The 16344-nt window shown below is 35.8% G+C and overlaps 2 protein-coding genes across 5 annotated transcripts; one reads left to right on the top strand and one right to left on the bottom strand.

The window, feature by feature from the left end:
* Positions 1 to 2689: 2689 nt before the first annotated feature.
* On the bottom strand, positions 2690 to 5434 carry LOC142543599 (receptor protein kinase-like protein ZAR1). Its single transcript, XM_075650953.1, has 2 exons — positions 3511 to 5434; positions 2690 to 3395 (listed from the first exon to the last, which is right to left on the bottom strand). The coding sequence occupies exons 1-2, from the start codon at positions 4982 to 4984 to the stop codon at positions 2722 to 2724; spliced, it is 2148 nt and encodes a 715-aa protein (XP_075507068.1). The 5' UTR covers positions 4985 to 5434; the 3' UTR covers positions 2690 to 2721.
* Positions 5435 to 8956: 3522 nt separating this feature from the next.
* Positions 8957 to 15665, top strand: LOC142543600 (uncharacterized). 4 transcript variants are annotated; one of them, XM_075650954.1, is made up of 12 exons: positions 8957 to 9196; positions 9280 to 9378; positions 9518 to 9602; positions 10184 to 10253; positions 11695 to 11755; positions 11846 to 11899; positions 12549 to 12705; positions 12786 to 12876; positions 13335 to 13444; positions 14022 to 14128; positions 15116 to 15226; positions 15317 to 15665. In XM_075650954.1, the coding sequence occupies exons 1-12, from the start codon at positions 9107 to 9109 to the stop codon at positions 15434 to 15436; spliced, it is 1155 nt and encodes a 384-aa protein (XP_075507069.1). In that variant the 5' UTR covers positions 8957 to 9106; the 3' UTR covers positions 15437 to 15665. The 4 variants fall into 4 exon arrangements, with proteins under 4 accessions (XP_075507069.1, XP_075507070.1, XP_075507072.1 ...); XM_075650955.1 differs by lacking the exons at positions 15116 to 15226; positions 15317 to 15665 and adding an exon at positions 14886 to 15098; XM_075650957.1 differs by lacking the exon at positions 8957 to 9196 and having other exon boundaries at positions 9525 to 9602.
* Positions 15666 to 16344: the final 679 nt, after the last annotated feature.

The following is a 16344-nucleotide window of genomic DNA, read 5'->3' as shown; positions in this document are numbered from 1 at the left end:
TCTTTGATGTTTGCATGTTTTTTTCATATGGTCTTTTTTTTTGAGTCGTTCACGCTTTGGGTCTAACTCTATTTTCTTTATTTATTTATTTTTAAGTCTCACTCGGTTTCTTCACATCTTATATTATATCTATTTTGCATTATGAACATAATTAAGTGTATGAATTAATTGTTAATAAGAAAGAATGAAGTATAATGAATAGAAAAAACTGGAATAAATGTAGTGATTAAATAGATGTGATGTATATATTTATTTTAAAATTATTGATATAATTACTTGATATAAAAATTAGGAGAAAATATATGAAAATTCAAGTGCATATAATATATTAGGAAAAAAATTCTCTGGAGGTAAGGGATGATTAGGAAGCCAAAAGAAATTCAATATAATTCATCGGAAAAATCCAAACATAACTGTATTTTCTTCCTTTAAAAAAACTAATGAGACATATCATAATCTTTAGGTAGAAATAATAATATTTCAAAAGTTACTAAATCGTTTTTTTAGATTTAAGTCATAACATCATAAAAATATGAAAAAATATATGCATGTATTCACATAATTCAAAAACTATTTTAGAATACATATATATACACACAAAATATATGTAATCATTAAAAAATAATATATAATAAAACAATATTTTAAATAATATCAAATATTACAAAAAAAAATTAAATTAATGTCACTACAATGTTGATGCATGACGCATCTCGGGTTCGGAACGTGACACTAGCTCAAATGGTGTGTCCTCGTTGATTGTTGGTTCTATGTTGAACCTAATTATGCCATTCTACAAGAAAATGAATTTAGATACCTCCTTTGATGTATAACATTAATATCTAATTTTTAATCTTCCGAGTCACGACCTAATTGTAACGAACGTTTCTTCAAACACAAACCAATTTACAATTGAAATAAAATAATCTCAAATTTGGCCACTTAAACAAATTACAAAATTTTAATATCATTCTATATAAGCAGAATTTGACGTTATAGCCGAAATTTGAAGTCCACGATCAATTTTTGTTCCCTTGAAACTTCCTCTAATCTCTCCACCTCAACTTGCCTGATTGACGGGACCAAAGACTCCAAATCAAAGACACAAATGTTGAAAAATAATGTGTTTGAATGGTTTCCAAACGAAATTATTGACAAACTAAATCAGACAAGTTCTGTTACTAATTTGTAGCGTGATCTTAGTGAAATGGATGAGTCGGGTAAGGGGCTCCACCGGATCAAATCAATAATTTAGTGTTTAGGAATTTGAGTCGAGATAATGACTTCGAAAACACCTGCAAATAAGAAAGTAACTCGTGAATGAGCGTCGGAGGAGTGTCCCACGTAGCCACTCCGATGCTTAAGTCAGCAGGTTGAAGATAAACACAAACGAATATATGAGAGAATATATGTAAATGCTTTAGAGTTCAAAGTTTTTTAGAATCCGTAAATTACATTAATATCTGCTATTTATAGTAGAAAATGGGGTAGGTACCTCGTTTCAAGTGTCACCTACTAAGTATGTCAAGTCTACTATAGCTTCTGATGATCTCTAGAATACCCTAAGCCCAAGTAGCTCTGACAGATTAGACAGCTTGTATCAATCACACTCGAGTGTGGCACAATTCTCGAGGTGGCCCGGGTGGTGAGGTACCCGGGTGCTTGTGATGAGGGCCTGGGCTATTGATTACCCGGGAAGAGGAGAAATGCTCGGCTAATGAGGAAAGTACCCGGCGTACTGACTCTGATTTGGGCTATCCAATTAATATCTCGGGTCATATATGACCCGGATACTTATGAGATATCACCAACCAAATATGAAGAATCATTTGGCACAAAAAATTGGCCCCCGAGTCCAAAGTCTTGCAGGGTGCGGGTGCTGGCCTACTGCCATAAATCTCAAACTACCTTCCTGTATTCTTCCACACATTTCTCCAATTGCGACTAGTCTTCGGCTAAAGTGGCATGTTGGTGGAGCCGAACTCGAGACTTACATCCCACCGCACCCCACTTGTGATATCTGGCTTTTATCCCGTTATTGACAATTTAATGCTAGGAATTTAATGTGTTCTTATCCAAGAATATCTGGCATTGAAGAGGGAACAATCTCGATGTTGAAACTTGAAAGCTTGCAAATTAGTCTACCCTTGAAATACATGTTTCCTTCATCTTCAGAATTATCATTGCAAATATTGAACTGTCCTCTTCCCTTCAATTGTCCTTTTTTTATGAATGAATTGTTCCATATATTTTATGAAAAATATTCCAAAATATAATTTTAAAAAAATAAGATTATTGTAACTAAAATGCTTTAAATTACACGCAAATATATCAACTAAGATTAGAGATAAACAAGGGAACAAGTAGCAGAAAACACAAATGGGAAACTGTCAAACAAAAGCACCAAAAAACAAGGAGGAGTCCAATGGTAACAATAAGATGACAAAGCTTCTGCATGTACACACATCAACAAACAAGTCGCTCCCTATCAAACACGCTTTTAAAGAAAAACCCCACCTTTCACTAGGTTTTTTTGGCATGAAGAGAAGGGAATTCATATGTTCATTCAGTTCAAGTCAACATTGGTCCAGAGTTCCACTCTTGCACGTAGTCTCCTTTCTCGTTTGAGAAAGAACACTTCAACGTCAATGTCGATCCAACATGACACTCAAAAAATTCTTGGAGTGGAGTGTTTCTTTTTTTTTTTTTTCTTTTTTTTTTTCAATCCGAGGAAATGGGAATTCTTTCCATTGCATCCGAAACGTGCCTCGTCGAAGGTCTCTTTTCGGGGCTGCCCTGCGTGCATGCCATTGCGATTTTCAAAACGGAAATCATCTCTTCCTCTTTATCAACATCATGAGCCAAGTGTGGATCCAAGACATCGCCTAATGGTTTCTTCTCTTCAATAGATTGTTGCATCCAATGAACAAGATCCATTTCAGTGTCTCCAACTTGGACCAGTGGCCCTATCCCGGTGATCATCTCAAGTAAAATCACCCCATACGAGTAGATATCCCATTTTTGAGATGGTTTTACCATTTTCACAGCCTCAGGAGCTTGATAGTACAAGCCGAAAGAAGAAGCCGAGACAAAGGTTGTAGTATCTGAAGCTGTGCTACTGGTTTGTTGCCTTTGCTGTGGTTTCTCAGAGGCCATTCGTCTCGATTGCATTGTTGGGGATGCACCAGCTATGTTGGCGAGTTGTCCAAGGCCAAAATCGGAGATTTTGGGTTCCATATTGGGTCCGAGCAATATATTTGATGGCTTCAAATCGCCGTGAACGTATTTCCTGGGACTATATTCATGTAGATAAACCATGCCTTTTGCAACTCCTTTCATTATTTTCAATCGTGTAGACCATGAGATAGGCGTAAATGTCACCAGCCCAGGCTTTCCTGAGGAAAATTGTACACAAAATATTTCAGGTTATTTCCGAATGATATAAGAAAGATTTCCCAATTTTGTGACTATATAAACAAGATATATATAGCTACCACTCCTAAAACTAACCATGTATAGCAGTAGCAAGGTTCCCATTCGGTATGAAATCGTATACCAACAGCTTTTCGTCCACCGACCAATAATAAGCTCGAAGATTTACGACATTTGGATGTCTCAACTTTCCAATTGCTTCAACTTCAGTCTGAAATTCTTTGAATCTTTGCGAACCTCCTTCACCCAATCTTCTCACAGCCAGGGTAAGTCCATCCTCCAGCACAACCTTGTATAGGATTCCAATACCGCTTTTGCCGAGGACAAAAGCAGATGCCTTCAGAAGCTCATCAAGATCAAATGCCACTTGTGCATCTAATGGCACTAGATCATACTGCTCTATATTTTCTGATAAAGTCTCTGATTCATCTTTCTTGAAGCATAAACATTCCTTTCTCGCCTTACGTCCCTTCTCAAAACCATATGCATTTTCATTGTTTCTTTCGCGACGAGGCCTTAGCCTCGAATAACAATATGAGAAAAGCAAACCAATAGCGCAAATTCCAATCACATCACCCACAATTATAGCGATCATAGAGGCTTTACTCAGCCCCCGTCCCTTTCCAACATTTTCTCCACCTTGAGTAGGATCATTACTAGGTAAGTAAGGAATCGAGGAAGACGATCCCGCCTCACTATCTGAAGAACAGAGATTTTTCAATGGAGGACCACAAAGACCAGGATTTCCAATGAAGGCAGTTGGTCCTCTGTTGATTAGAGCACCATTTTGTGGAATCGGGCCACTTAATTTGTTATATGTGAGATCAATATAAACTTTCTCAGGAAGATTGCCAAGACTGGATGGGATTGAACCATTGAACATATTATGAGACAAATCCAGAGTTCCTTGTAAATTAGACAGATAGCCCAAGTCACCAGGAATTGACTCATTGAATTCATTGAATGAAAGATCAAGCTTTTCCAACAAAACCAAGTTTTTCCCGAATCCATTCGGCAAAGAACCACTAAAATTATTCTGACTAACGTCAAGATTTCTCAATCTTTTACACTGAATTAATGAAGTGGGAAGGGACCCATTAAAGAAATTTTGTGATAAATCTAAAGTCAGAAGATATTGAAGATTTCCAATCTCAAATGGTAAATTCCCAGAGAAGGAATTACCATAAAGCACCAAACTTTGCAGTCCCTGGGCTTTGAGAAGCTCAGAACTTAAGCCCCCAAAAAACCTATTACTCCTTAAGTTAACATGCCTAAGCTCGGATAAAGATCCAAGTGACGCAGAAAGAAATCCAGAGAGTTTCTTATTCGGAATGCTAACAGAGACAACCCTCTGATCTCTACACGTGATACCATTCCAAGAACAAGGGTTTTCATCAGAATTATTCCAATTATTGAGTGAACCCTCGGGATCTTCTTTAATGGACCGCTTAAATGACAACAGAGCTATGCCTTCGTCATTTAAAGAACTCAAAACAAAAACATTACCATAGTTGCCAAGCATTAAGATCAAGAAAGTTACTAAAGCTAACATTTCCAAGAAAATCTCACTATCTGACCGTTGGAAATGCGGCCACCAAAAAGGCAAAAAAAAAAAGAAGAAAGAAAGATGGGTTCTCTAGAACTTACCTTTCTTCAGCTGAAAACCAAATAGAAAAAGAAAGGGAAAAAAAGTTTTTTAGATTGAACTGGTGCCTTCTTTACATTGAACACACACACACACACACATACGAGGAGGTAGAGAGATGGAGAGAGATTCTGTGTGAGTGTATGAAAGAAAGCTTCGACAGTGGGGATGCGAGCATGGAGAAGAGGGGAAAAATGGTCGTTATGGGGAAAAGGTAAAGTAGTTCTCAGCTCCGCAAAGCAAGGCAAATAAAGCTTTGAGACAATAGATTACATTTTGGGAGAAACGAAAAGGAAACAGTATTTTACTGTAGAATAGTAGTAGTAGGATTGTTGCGTCAGTCGCATTCTTGGACCGGAGTGGCGTTGGGATGCCTTGTCAAATTCAATATCACGGACCAACGGACGATGTGGATCAAAATTCCTTGAATATGAATGATTCATCAAACATTAGATGGGTAATTTGGATCATCCATTGTGCCATTCTTGAATAACGTAAGCCACATAGTACGGTACAGTGTTTTGCAAGTCACCAAATACATTCCAAATGGAGTGTGTACTACATATTCGTGATTTGCTTGGAATACTTCCTTGAGATATATTTACTGTGAATAGTTTTTCTTGTGAGACTGTCTCACGAATTTGTATCTGTGAGACGGGTCAACTCTATCGATATTCACAATAAAAAATAGCAATCTTAGCATAAAAAGTAATACTTTTTCATAGATGACCCAAACAAGATATCTGTCTCACAAAATACGACCCGTAAGATCGTCTCACACATATTTTTGCTATTTCCTAGAGCTTTAAATAAAATGTTTCGTCAAAAAATTACAGATATTCTATTTTGTATGATTGATGACAGTGTCCTATTTGGTAACTCTAGTGTGACATCAAGATTTCAAAAAATATAAATTTTGTATTAAGATGACCGATTATAATATATATGAGCAAATTAAATCAACATTTCCGTGAAAAATTTTAAAAAACGAAAAACAATATATGTAAAATCAATTGTATTTAAAAACTATGTTTTGTAAAAAAAAATTAGGTGTAAGATACTATTTTCCTCGACATATATCGAAGGTAAATGTATAATCGTGTTCTTCTCTTATTGTATCTTGATATTTTTGGAGAATCGTTATATTTTATATTTACTGCATATTTAAAAATCATAAAATGTATTTTATGGGCTCACCTTATTTATATTTAATTTCGTTTATAAAAAATTGTTTGGCATTGGGTCCTTATTCTCCAATTATTTCATATAATTATTGTCACCACTTCTTGATAGGGGAAGTTCATGATTGCATGCAATAGGTAACAAAACATTCGACGGTAAGAACTAAATGCTTGTTTTGTTATCCTGTGTTCACTTGTACTTTCAATTTTAATTGCAACATTAGAGGCATATGCAGTCGTTTGGTGTATATATTTGATGATATCCTCAGGATAGCCCTAGTTGTGCCCGAATCATGGACGATTCTTGTGTCTAGGACATGGACGACCCAGAATACTGGATGGATAGCCAGAATCAGGACAAGTCGGCAGGAAGGGTTCATTAGGAGCCGGGCGGGTGAATGCCCGGGACGTCTCCTCCTCGGGCCACCGGACGCTCGGGCTCTCGTTCAAGCTCCCGGGAACTTTCTACCTAGGCCACCTCAATATGAGCACCGCATTCGAGTATACTAGCAGAATTAGGATGTGGGCGACTGTCCCATCTCTGACACCAGGCCGATGGGTTGACAAAATCAGATGGGCTGGATGTGACCAGTATGAGATTTGACATGTCAGAATATAGGGTGTGCTCAGTCGTCCTACTATAATTAGTAGGTAACACGGAGAACGAGGTCATCATTACTTCTCCTACTATAAATACCAGGTTCTCCTTTTACATTTACATTCATTCATTCACACCAATATCACAACCATCACTTGGTTACATTGGTTCTTGGCTTGAATCATTCACTGACATAAGCATTGGAGTGGCCATGCCGGACACCCCTCCGGCGCCCATTTACGTGGTTACCTTCTTGAATGCAGGAAATCCTCTCCGTCTGGGAAAGAAGCTTCTGGTTCAGATATCTACATTGCTCTTATTTCCTTCATCATTTTGATAGCAGATTCGGTGGAGCACCCGACCCTGCTCACTCATTTCACCAGGATCACATCAATATTATATCAGAAAATCACATTTATTCTTATATGTGTACGAGAAATCCTATGCTCTAAAGCCATATCCAACTAATCCAATTCGATATTTGTCAGCTTCGTGTTCCACTATTATGTGTTAGATTGTTTATAGTTGGGCCACATGTTCTGTTTATAGTTGGTGTGATACTATTGTCCCACATCTTAAAAATTAAAAGATTTAAAATGAGTTTATAATGAGCTTACAGTCTATAGCAACTTGGGTTAATTATTTTCGTAAAGCGGGGACAAATACAAAATAGTTGTTATAGGAGCTCATTGTGCAGTCACGCAATCGCGGGCCCGGGCTCGAGGCGTGATAGTTGGGTCATTTGTAAATTTCACGCTCCAAATGTTCATTCCTGAGCAGTGAAGAGGATATGTTAGTTGTCTCATATCAGTTATATAAAATCCATGAAAGTTGCATATATAGACTTGAACTAGCTTTCGGGGTTGAGTTAAATTCAAATATCAATCCTAACAATATTGTAAGGAAAAATTTACAAATCCATGTATATCACTTTTAAAAACTTATTTTTTTATCTTAAAGAAATACAAAATAAAGAAAATGGAAATTAAGTACATTTTATTTTACAAAATGGTGTGGAGCACAACATCCTAATGCTTGTATGGAACCCCAAAAGCTGAAGCATGACAACTTAGATTAAGTAAAATTATTATAGATATGTTTGCAAGTGAAAAGCAAGTGCATTTGGACACTCTGCATTGTCTTAAAAGAAGCACATGTCTGTCTTTACCAACGATATAATGTGAAAAAAGGTAGGATAATATCAACACTTTAATTGCTCTGTGGTGCTTAATTAATGAGTAAAACTTGAGTTCGAGTTTGACACGAAAGATTCGAACACATACGTGAACTATTCGAATTATTGCTAGAAAAAAGTATTTAAAATGCTTTACGAGTCTCTGGTGTTCCTGCTGTGACTGTCTCTGATACCATTCCGTCCAGCCCCCATGCTCGAGCCCGCACGATTGTACAATAACCAACTGTAAAAACTACTTCGTATTTGTCCTCATTTTGCAAAAACTATTAACTCAAATAGCTATACGAATCTATTGTATCCCCTTATAAAGTGTTTTGAACTTTAATTTTCAATCAATGTGAGGCCAGTGTATCACATTTTCAAATCAGATCGAAAAGCTCGCTAATTGACTCGATTTGTTTGCATCACTAATTTGCTTTCATTTTCACAATATACCATCAAACCATATCTTTTACAAAATTACAACAAGGATAAAAAAATTTTTGGTTAATTTTAAAAAAAATTCTTACATTTCACTTTTATTTTTAAACACTATTCTCTTGATTTTTTCTCAATTTTTCACGATCTATAAATTTAATATTTTTTCTAAAAATTGCACACACTCTTTTCGTATATAGTATTTTGTGTGCTCGACTTTGAGTATATTTTATCTATTCATCTTCCCATTTTAATATTGATATAAAATTTTAAATCTATAATATCACACATCATTTAATTTTTCTTATCCTGAAATATTAATATCGTTAATGATGATGATGATGATGATATATATATATATATATATATATATTAAATTCTTGTGTTTAAAATATTCGACATTTTAACATGATTAATTTCCCACGTGTATAACACATAAGATATTACTGGTATCATATTAAACTAAATATTTTAAAAAACAATTTGGGCCAATTCACGATGGAATAGAATGGGCCTAAAGAGGGCCTTATTTCAACCCGGAAGTTCGAATAGAACCCGACAACGACATCGTATTCAGCGACCAGTTACCCCACGGCAGACGGCAGAGACAGCCAGTCCGCAAATCTATTGGCGGGAAGATGACGGACGTTTGCATACGAGGGGTGGTGGAAGCAATACACTCCAGCCCAACTCAGGCCGTTCTGTATCTCTCCGGCGGTGCCTCCCAGGTTCGTTGGTTGCTTGTATACGTAACAGTTTGCATGTGGCGTGTAACTGTTTGATCAAATCTCCTAATAACATTCATGGGCAGGCACTTGGGTGGTTAGTGTCAGTGCCTGGAGCCACAAATACTGTATTAGAAGCTGTGGTGCCTTATTCTAGGATGTCCATGATCCAGTTGTTAGGCAAGGTTCGGTTTTTTTATTTTTCACTCTACATTTGCTTTCTTGTAAGGATTGTTTATACTTTTTTGAGGTAGGATTACGTAGTTTATCCTTTTCCGTATCTTCTAACGGGCTTGTGTTTTCCTTTTTTGGTTCAATTTTAAGGTTCCAGCGCAATTTGCTAGTCAGAAAACTGCGGAGGACATGGCATTAATGGCGTACAATCGAGCTCTAAGGCTTTCTCATCCAGGTTTATGTTTTTTTTTTTTTTTTTAATCTTTTGAGCTTCTTAGTTAATCCTACTCTCATTTTGAGGGGGGCATGCCTTGTTTTCTTTAACTTCATCTGTTTTGAAATCACATAATCTATATCTACAATTTCCAAATTACGGAGTGGTCCACACCCTCGGTGGTTTGGGAAAACCAGCAGTTCTGTCGATCTGGTATTTGGTTGACCATGAAATCAGCAAGCATGATTTGTGACAATGAATGGATAAAAAAGCTAAAGATGGTAATCATCGAGTTGCTTACTGTACATAACAAATATTTTTTGTTAAATATCAAAATACTTCATAATGCATACGTTGAGTTTTCATTCTGGTGTTTTTGGCATCCTATATATGAAGCTTATGCTCTGCAGTTGTTTTGGATGTTATATAATTTTTGCTGTCCTTCCTTTCCGAGTTCTGTTGTATTTAAAAATGTTTCAATTTGCCTTTTGTGTCTGCTTTTGGAATGGAAGAATGTGGTCGGTGGTAATGATGCTTGTTCCTTGATCAGTGAACTCTTGGGTTAAGACTCATCCCCGATATTGCTTTGTTGACACATTCAGGCTCACCAGTTCTTGGTGTGGGTTTTACTGGTTCTCTGGCCAGCACACATCCCAAGCGTGGGGATCACAGGTATTGATTGATCTGTTGACCTTTGCAAGTTGTTATGGTTGCCATAATTCTACGGGATTCTTTTGAATTGTGTATGTTCTTAAATGAATGAATGTAAACTGAAATATCTTCCATTTTCTAATACAAGGAGTCATTGGGGTAAAATTTTCATTATTGTCGTTACTAATCTACAATCTAAAGATTATGGGTCTAGTTACGTGAGCTTTCTCTTTTTCAGCCAGTAGATGCATGATACCATCTCCAACCACTCACATTTTTCTTTGCAGCATTTTATATGTGCATTTTTTAGATTGTCTTTAATCTCTCAAGAGGCAAAAATGGTTTGTGGCTGGAAAAAGATATTTTTGTGTGGCTAAAAGGGCTTTGTCGCTTGTAGTTAGTTCACTTTCCGTTCTTCGACTCTTTTCATCTTACTTTAATTTTTCCGCTCAATGTCTGGTTTCTCATGACAACAGTACGGTTTCTTTTGGTTTTATGTCTAGTCTACAACGTGGAAAATTATTATAGAATATGTTTAAAACTGTGGATTTTATTTTATCTTTGAAAGAGACCAAGACAACCTCAAGTGTCAGAATTTATTGTGGGATGTGACCAGTGCTTGCTAGGGTTTGGAGAATTGTAGTGTTCTATAATTGTGGGCTCTTGGAATTGGCTTAGTCAGATAAAATTCAAGAAGGAAAATTAAAAGTGGTTTATAATGCTGAATACTGATAATTCAGAAGATCGATAAATGAAAGCTGAAAGGAATGATTTCTGGGAGTTGTTTGTTGAATCTTTAGATGTCAAAACCATTACATGCAACTGAACTTGAATTCCGTAAATTATCATACTGCTTGATGTTGTTTTATGTAATAAGTAAGGACTAATCATCATAGCATTGATCTCATGTTGTCACTTATATGATTGTACTATTAAAATGAAACCAAACAATCTCAACGAAACAGATTTTCAACAATGAAATCCTGCAAATCTAGTTGAACCTCAAGGCCTATGGTCTTATGGAATGAACAGATTTCCTGAAATCGATATTATTGAAATTGAATTAGAGTTTGAGCCTAATCTCTACGATACCTTAGTGTGCTTTGCGCCTTTATAAAATGTGATATACTGCTACATATCTTTTGTTGGTGAATCACCCACTCCCCCTCATGTACTGCGATATAAAAATTAGCCGTAAAAGTTTGTAATACTGATAAAAACAAAAATGTGTCACCTGGTGCAGTGAAATTAATTTACCTGGTGCAGTGAAATTAATTGATTTCTTGTGCTCTGATAATCCTTCCATAAATTCCTTTTATTTTTTTATCAGTTTCTATTCGTTTGCTAAAGTTTTAGGGAAAATAAGAGCATCTTTTGTTTGTCTTGTGGCTGCATTATTTTACATTTACATATTTGAGTTCCTTGATCTTAAATTTTTTATCCTTGTGACTTTATTCATAAGGTTTCATGTATCGACAAGGACATCTAATCAGCTTTTGATATCTACTGTTACTTTGTCAAAGGTATTCACATGACTTGCCCAGGAATTATTGGTGCACCCTTGTAGCCATGAAGCGAAGTGTCTAACTTATTCTATATATGAATTTTTTCAGGGCTTGAGAAATCGTGAACAAGAAGACTGGGTTTCCAGCCAGTTCTTACTGAAGGTGCTACACATCTATTTGCCTTCAGTTTTTCCCTTTGTGTTTGATGTATAGTCCACATGAGGTATTTAAGGTATTTAATCATTAAAGTGCATATAGTCAGGATCCTGCTCGATCCTGCTGCTTGGACAGTTATCATCTTAGTGTTTTGAATATATTATTTTGTCAACTCTCGTAAATTTCCTGGAATTTTTGCGTATGGGTATTTAAGTCAAATGCAGCACATCAAAATTGTGTTTTTTAAAAGTAAGTTCTAGGCTGGTGCACACCCTTTGCATAGGGAGGTGCACGTGAGATCAAGAAGTTGGACAGCCTGGTGCATTGTGTATTGCCCTGTGCTGTTCTATAAATAACATTCCACGTGTAAACTATAGGGTTTAAAGGGCGTTCTCGTTCAAGCTTCTGTGCCCATAAAGGGTTAAAAGATTAGAGTTCAAACTACATTTCTTCTTGCAGCATTTTCTGTCTTTCATGTTCCTTATTTCTTTGCTTTTCCTTTATTCATTGACTCTACGCCGTTTATGCTTTGCTCCCCTCTATCACATAAGATTCTTGTTCTGTTCATCGAAATTTTGGGCAATTGATTGTATTTCGTAAAATACTCCTTTTCAATGCTTCAGATGTTCAAAACTTTACCATGATTTGTTTTCAGGCAATAGCATATGCTTGCAAAGTTCCCGCAAACTTTAATTCAGAGTTAACAGATTCAGAAGTTCTCAATCAATCCGAATTACAATTTGATGAAGACCAAGAATTAGAGCAACTTATCAATGGTCAAATATGCTTTAAGGTTTATCCCTTTTTAAATGGTATGGTTTGAGCTATATACAGATTCTCAATCACACAATTTATAGTCTCTTTATTGTTTATTGTGAGGACTGTTGTGCAGATATTTCAAAGTCAGAAAGGAAGATAATTCTTTCTGGTTCGTTTAATCCATTGCATGATGGACACATAAAGCTTTTAGAAGTAGCTATGAGGTACCTTCAACTATTCCTGGAACTGCCGTTATGACAATTTGACTCAAAATTGAACAATTATTCAAACCGCACGTATGAATAAAATATGCCATCAATATGTGGACTCAATTTTTATCTCTAATATGCAATAGGTAGCTAAAAGCTCATTTTTCCTGCACTGTAGACGGTAAGATTATGATGTAATTCCATATTTAAGGTGTAACACTGAAAGATTGTTATTTACTTACATATTTATGGTTTACGGCTCTCTCTTTAAAACCTTCTTGAGCTAGTTTTTGTAACCTCCTCTATTACCTTGTAAAGAAATTATACCTGTAGATAGCATCCTCTAGTGGAATTCTGAGAGAAGCTTCTTGTGAGTTTATTTAGAGCATGGGCGTGAATGTTGAATCTAAGTGAGTCTGTGACCGCATTAAATACTTTGTTTACGGAGAATTGATACAAATATTCTTATGCAGTGTTCTAGGTGATGGATATCCATGCTTTGAGTTATCTGCTGTGAATGCAGACAAACCCCCACTTACAGTATCTCAAATCAAAGAACGTGTTAGGCAATTTGAAAAGGCTGGTGAGACTAAATTTATAATCTTTAGAACTTGCATAGATCACAAAATCTTGTATTGCAACTTTGCCAGGCTCAGTATTTGCGTGCTGTCTATTTTCATCATCAGTGCATACAATTCTAATGTTACAATTAATTTCGTTGATTTTTTTGTCCTTCAGAACTGAAGAAACTCGTCATTTGTTGATTGGATTTTTCGATAGACATGAAAGAAAAGTTGTATTTAGATTAACTTTGTTTTTAAATTTTGAAAGAGTAATGTAAGGCCTACCAGTACAACGAAACTTATCTGTCTCTGGTATTCGATATGACAAAAGTTCACATTGTTTTTTTTATCTTGTTAACTTAGTTTTACAGACCCATATCAGCTAAACTCTAATATTTCCAATTTTACACTGTATTATCAGTTTTTCTCTCATTCCTCCAGGTGGTTTTGGAGTGAACCTTTTGCTTTTGGACGAACATTTGTTCCATTTCGTAATTCTTGATCTGGCTAATGCACGTGGACTTCTGAATTTGATTCTTTGATCTCATTCAGTTTGAAGCTGATCGATAGTTAACGATTTCACTATTTCAAGTGCAGGGAAGACAGTCATAATTTCTAATCAGCCATACTTCTACAAGAAAGCTGAACTTTTTCCTGGCAGCGCTTTTGTTATTGGTGCAGACACTGCAGCAAGGCTTATAAATGTAAGGGAGTCACATGTTGAAAACTCTTATTCTCATGTGCAACTAAATGTGGTGCAGTTATGTTTGAATTTCCTTTTCTTCAATTCTTGATGTGAGCTCTCTAATGCTTTGGCATTGGCCTTGGTTGCACTGGTGTTGACTCACCTAGCTTTCTGCAAATGGTCCATGAAACAAACACAATTGAAGGAGACATGTTATTCAGATGTTTGTCTCCTTAGATTGCAAGTTTGTGACTAGTTTAAGAAAGCTTTATTATATATGTGCATATATAAAGGAAGGAATATGTTTTGCACTATTATTGGTTGAGTTCTTAGAATAAGCATTCAAGAATAAACCAAGTATTGGAAGAGACCTATATCAATTAAAGTGTTAGACATTCTTTCTTTCAATCTCAAACCTATGACTACCTAGATTCCTTTTGAAATATATTCTTGATGGCTAAAGTCTTCAAAGTCAAGTTATTACCTGTGAAGCCGTCAATGTTTAATGCAACATGCCAAAAATTTCATCACACTTCCAAACCTTTTCATAGTTATGAAATTGACCGTTGTAGCCTTTATGGAATCATTTGACTTGTGATAAGTTGTTCGCTAATTAAATACAATTTGGTCTCACTTCTCAAGAGATGAACTTACACCTTCCTCTTAAGTTAGCTCATTTCTCTTTGTTGTTGAGGCAAATATTTCTGCCACCTATATAGGAGTAGGTTAAGGCAGTGATCTTACATATTTTATTCTCGCATTCTGCCAAAATGTAGGTAACAGACTCAAGGCAAAGAAGCTCCTTGATTCCCTCCTGATCTTCCACTTGTCGATGGGCTTATTTTTTAACTGAGAAAATCTCCAGCTTGTATCATAATTCGATTCAGATGATTTAGATGAGGATAAATATCTACTGGAAATCAATCAATTTCTGATCAGTGGAATTTTTCTCCATTTGAAAACTAGTTCCTAACTGATTTTGGACTTTACCTTTTTATTTGTTCAGCCAAAGTACTATGGTGAGGACTATGGAAGAATGCAAGATATTCTTTCTGGATGCAAAAACACGGGCTGCCTTTTCCTCGTTGCTGGCCGAAATGTGGATGGGGTTTTTAAGGTTTGATCCCAAATCTTTGAATTTCGGATGCACTTGATATCCTCATGTTTGAATTGTTTAAAGTAACACGCCGTCATGTGATTCACGTAGGTTCTAGATGATTTTGACATTCCAGAGCAGCTAAAAGACATGTTTATATCAATACCAGCAGAGAAATTCCGCATGGACATATCATCTACCGAAATCAGGAAGAACTTAGGAATGCTATAATCCAGTCGTCTGTCATATACGTTCAACCAATTGAATGTGCATAATTTCTAAAAGAAGTTGAATTCTTTTTATTAAACTTTTGAAAAAAGAAGATGGGGAAATGTACCAGAGATTGAAGAAAGAAAAAGTATCGATCAACGGATGAATGTTAGCTTGTTTCATGTGTATTTTAAGTTGTGAAACAAATTTGTATGAATAAATAAATGCTATTATAAGATCACACTTGACTAGTGGTTTCCATACAATTCCATATGAACAAAGATTTACCTCCTAATGCCATCAAATAGTCATCTTGTTATTTGTTCACCTTTCAGCCACATCAACAGCCATTTCGCTTTAATTTCAACATGGAGTTTAATCTAATATAGTTTGTTTAGTTGGCTTGAGTGTAGAACTACTTTTAGTGGTCGGGATACGCATCAGCTCTTTTGCGGCAAAAACTCATCGTGACATCGAACGTTAAACGTCATCGTGCTAGCCGTCGCCGTCGGCGTACTTATAAAATAACAATATTAGCATCTTTTTTCTTCATTCTATTTTCATAAAGCCAAATTTCATTTTTCTAAACATATTGATCAATTTTAATTCAAATGTTATCGTCCGCTCAACATAAACCCAATCGAACAAAGTCAGATGCATGTACCCATAGTGTGCAATAGCGTATCAGACGTTTAAATAATGGTCTAGTTGAAATAAAGTCAAATGTCCCCGCAATATAAAAGAACCAATCAAACAATTGTATAATGCGAAGAATCCACTAAGAGTGAGCGACATTTTGATTTTAGCAAAAGGAATCTGCATGTGGGTTATCTTCTTTTACCAAAATAAAATTAATATCCTTTAAATAGAATAGTCAACCATATCGTTTAGCTCTCGTCTTGAATTTTGATCCCTTTTTTTTCCCAAAA

This window comes from Primulina tabacum, chromosome 4 (genome assembly GCF_025594145.1).
Source record: "Primulina tabacum isolate GXHZ01 chromosome 4, ASM2559414v2, whole genome shotgun sequence".
Taxonomy (NCBI): Eukaryota; Viridiplantae; Streptophyta; class Magnoliopsida; order Lamiales; family Gesneriaceae; genus Primulina; species Primulina tabacum.
Note: the sequence above shows the minus strand (reverse complement) of the source record. Positions and strands in the feature narration are given on the sequence as shown.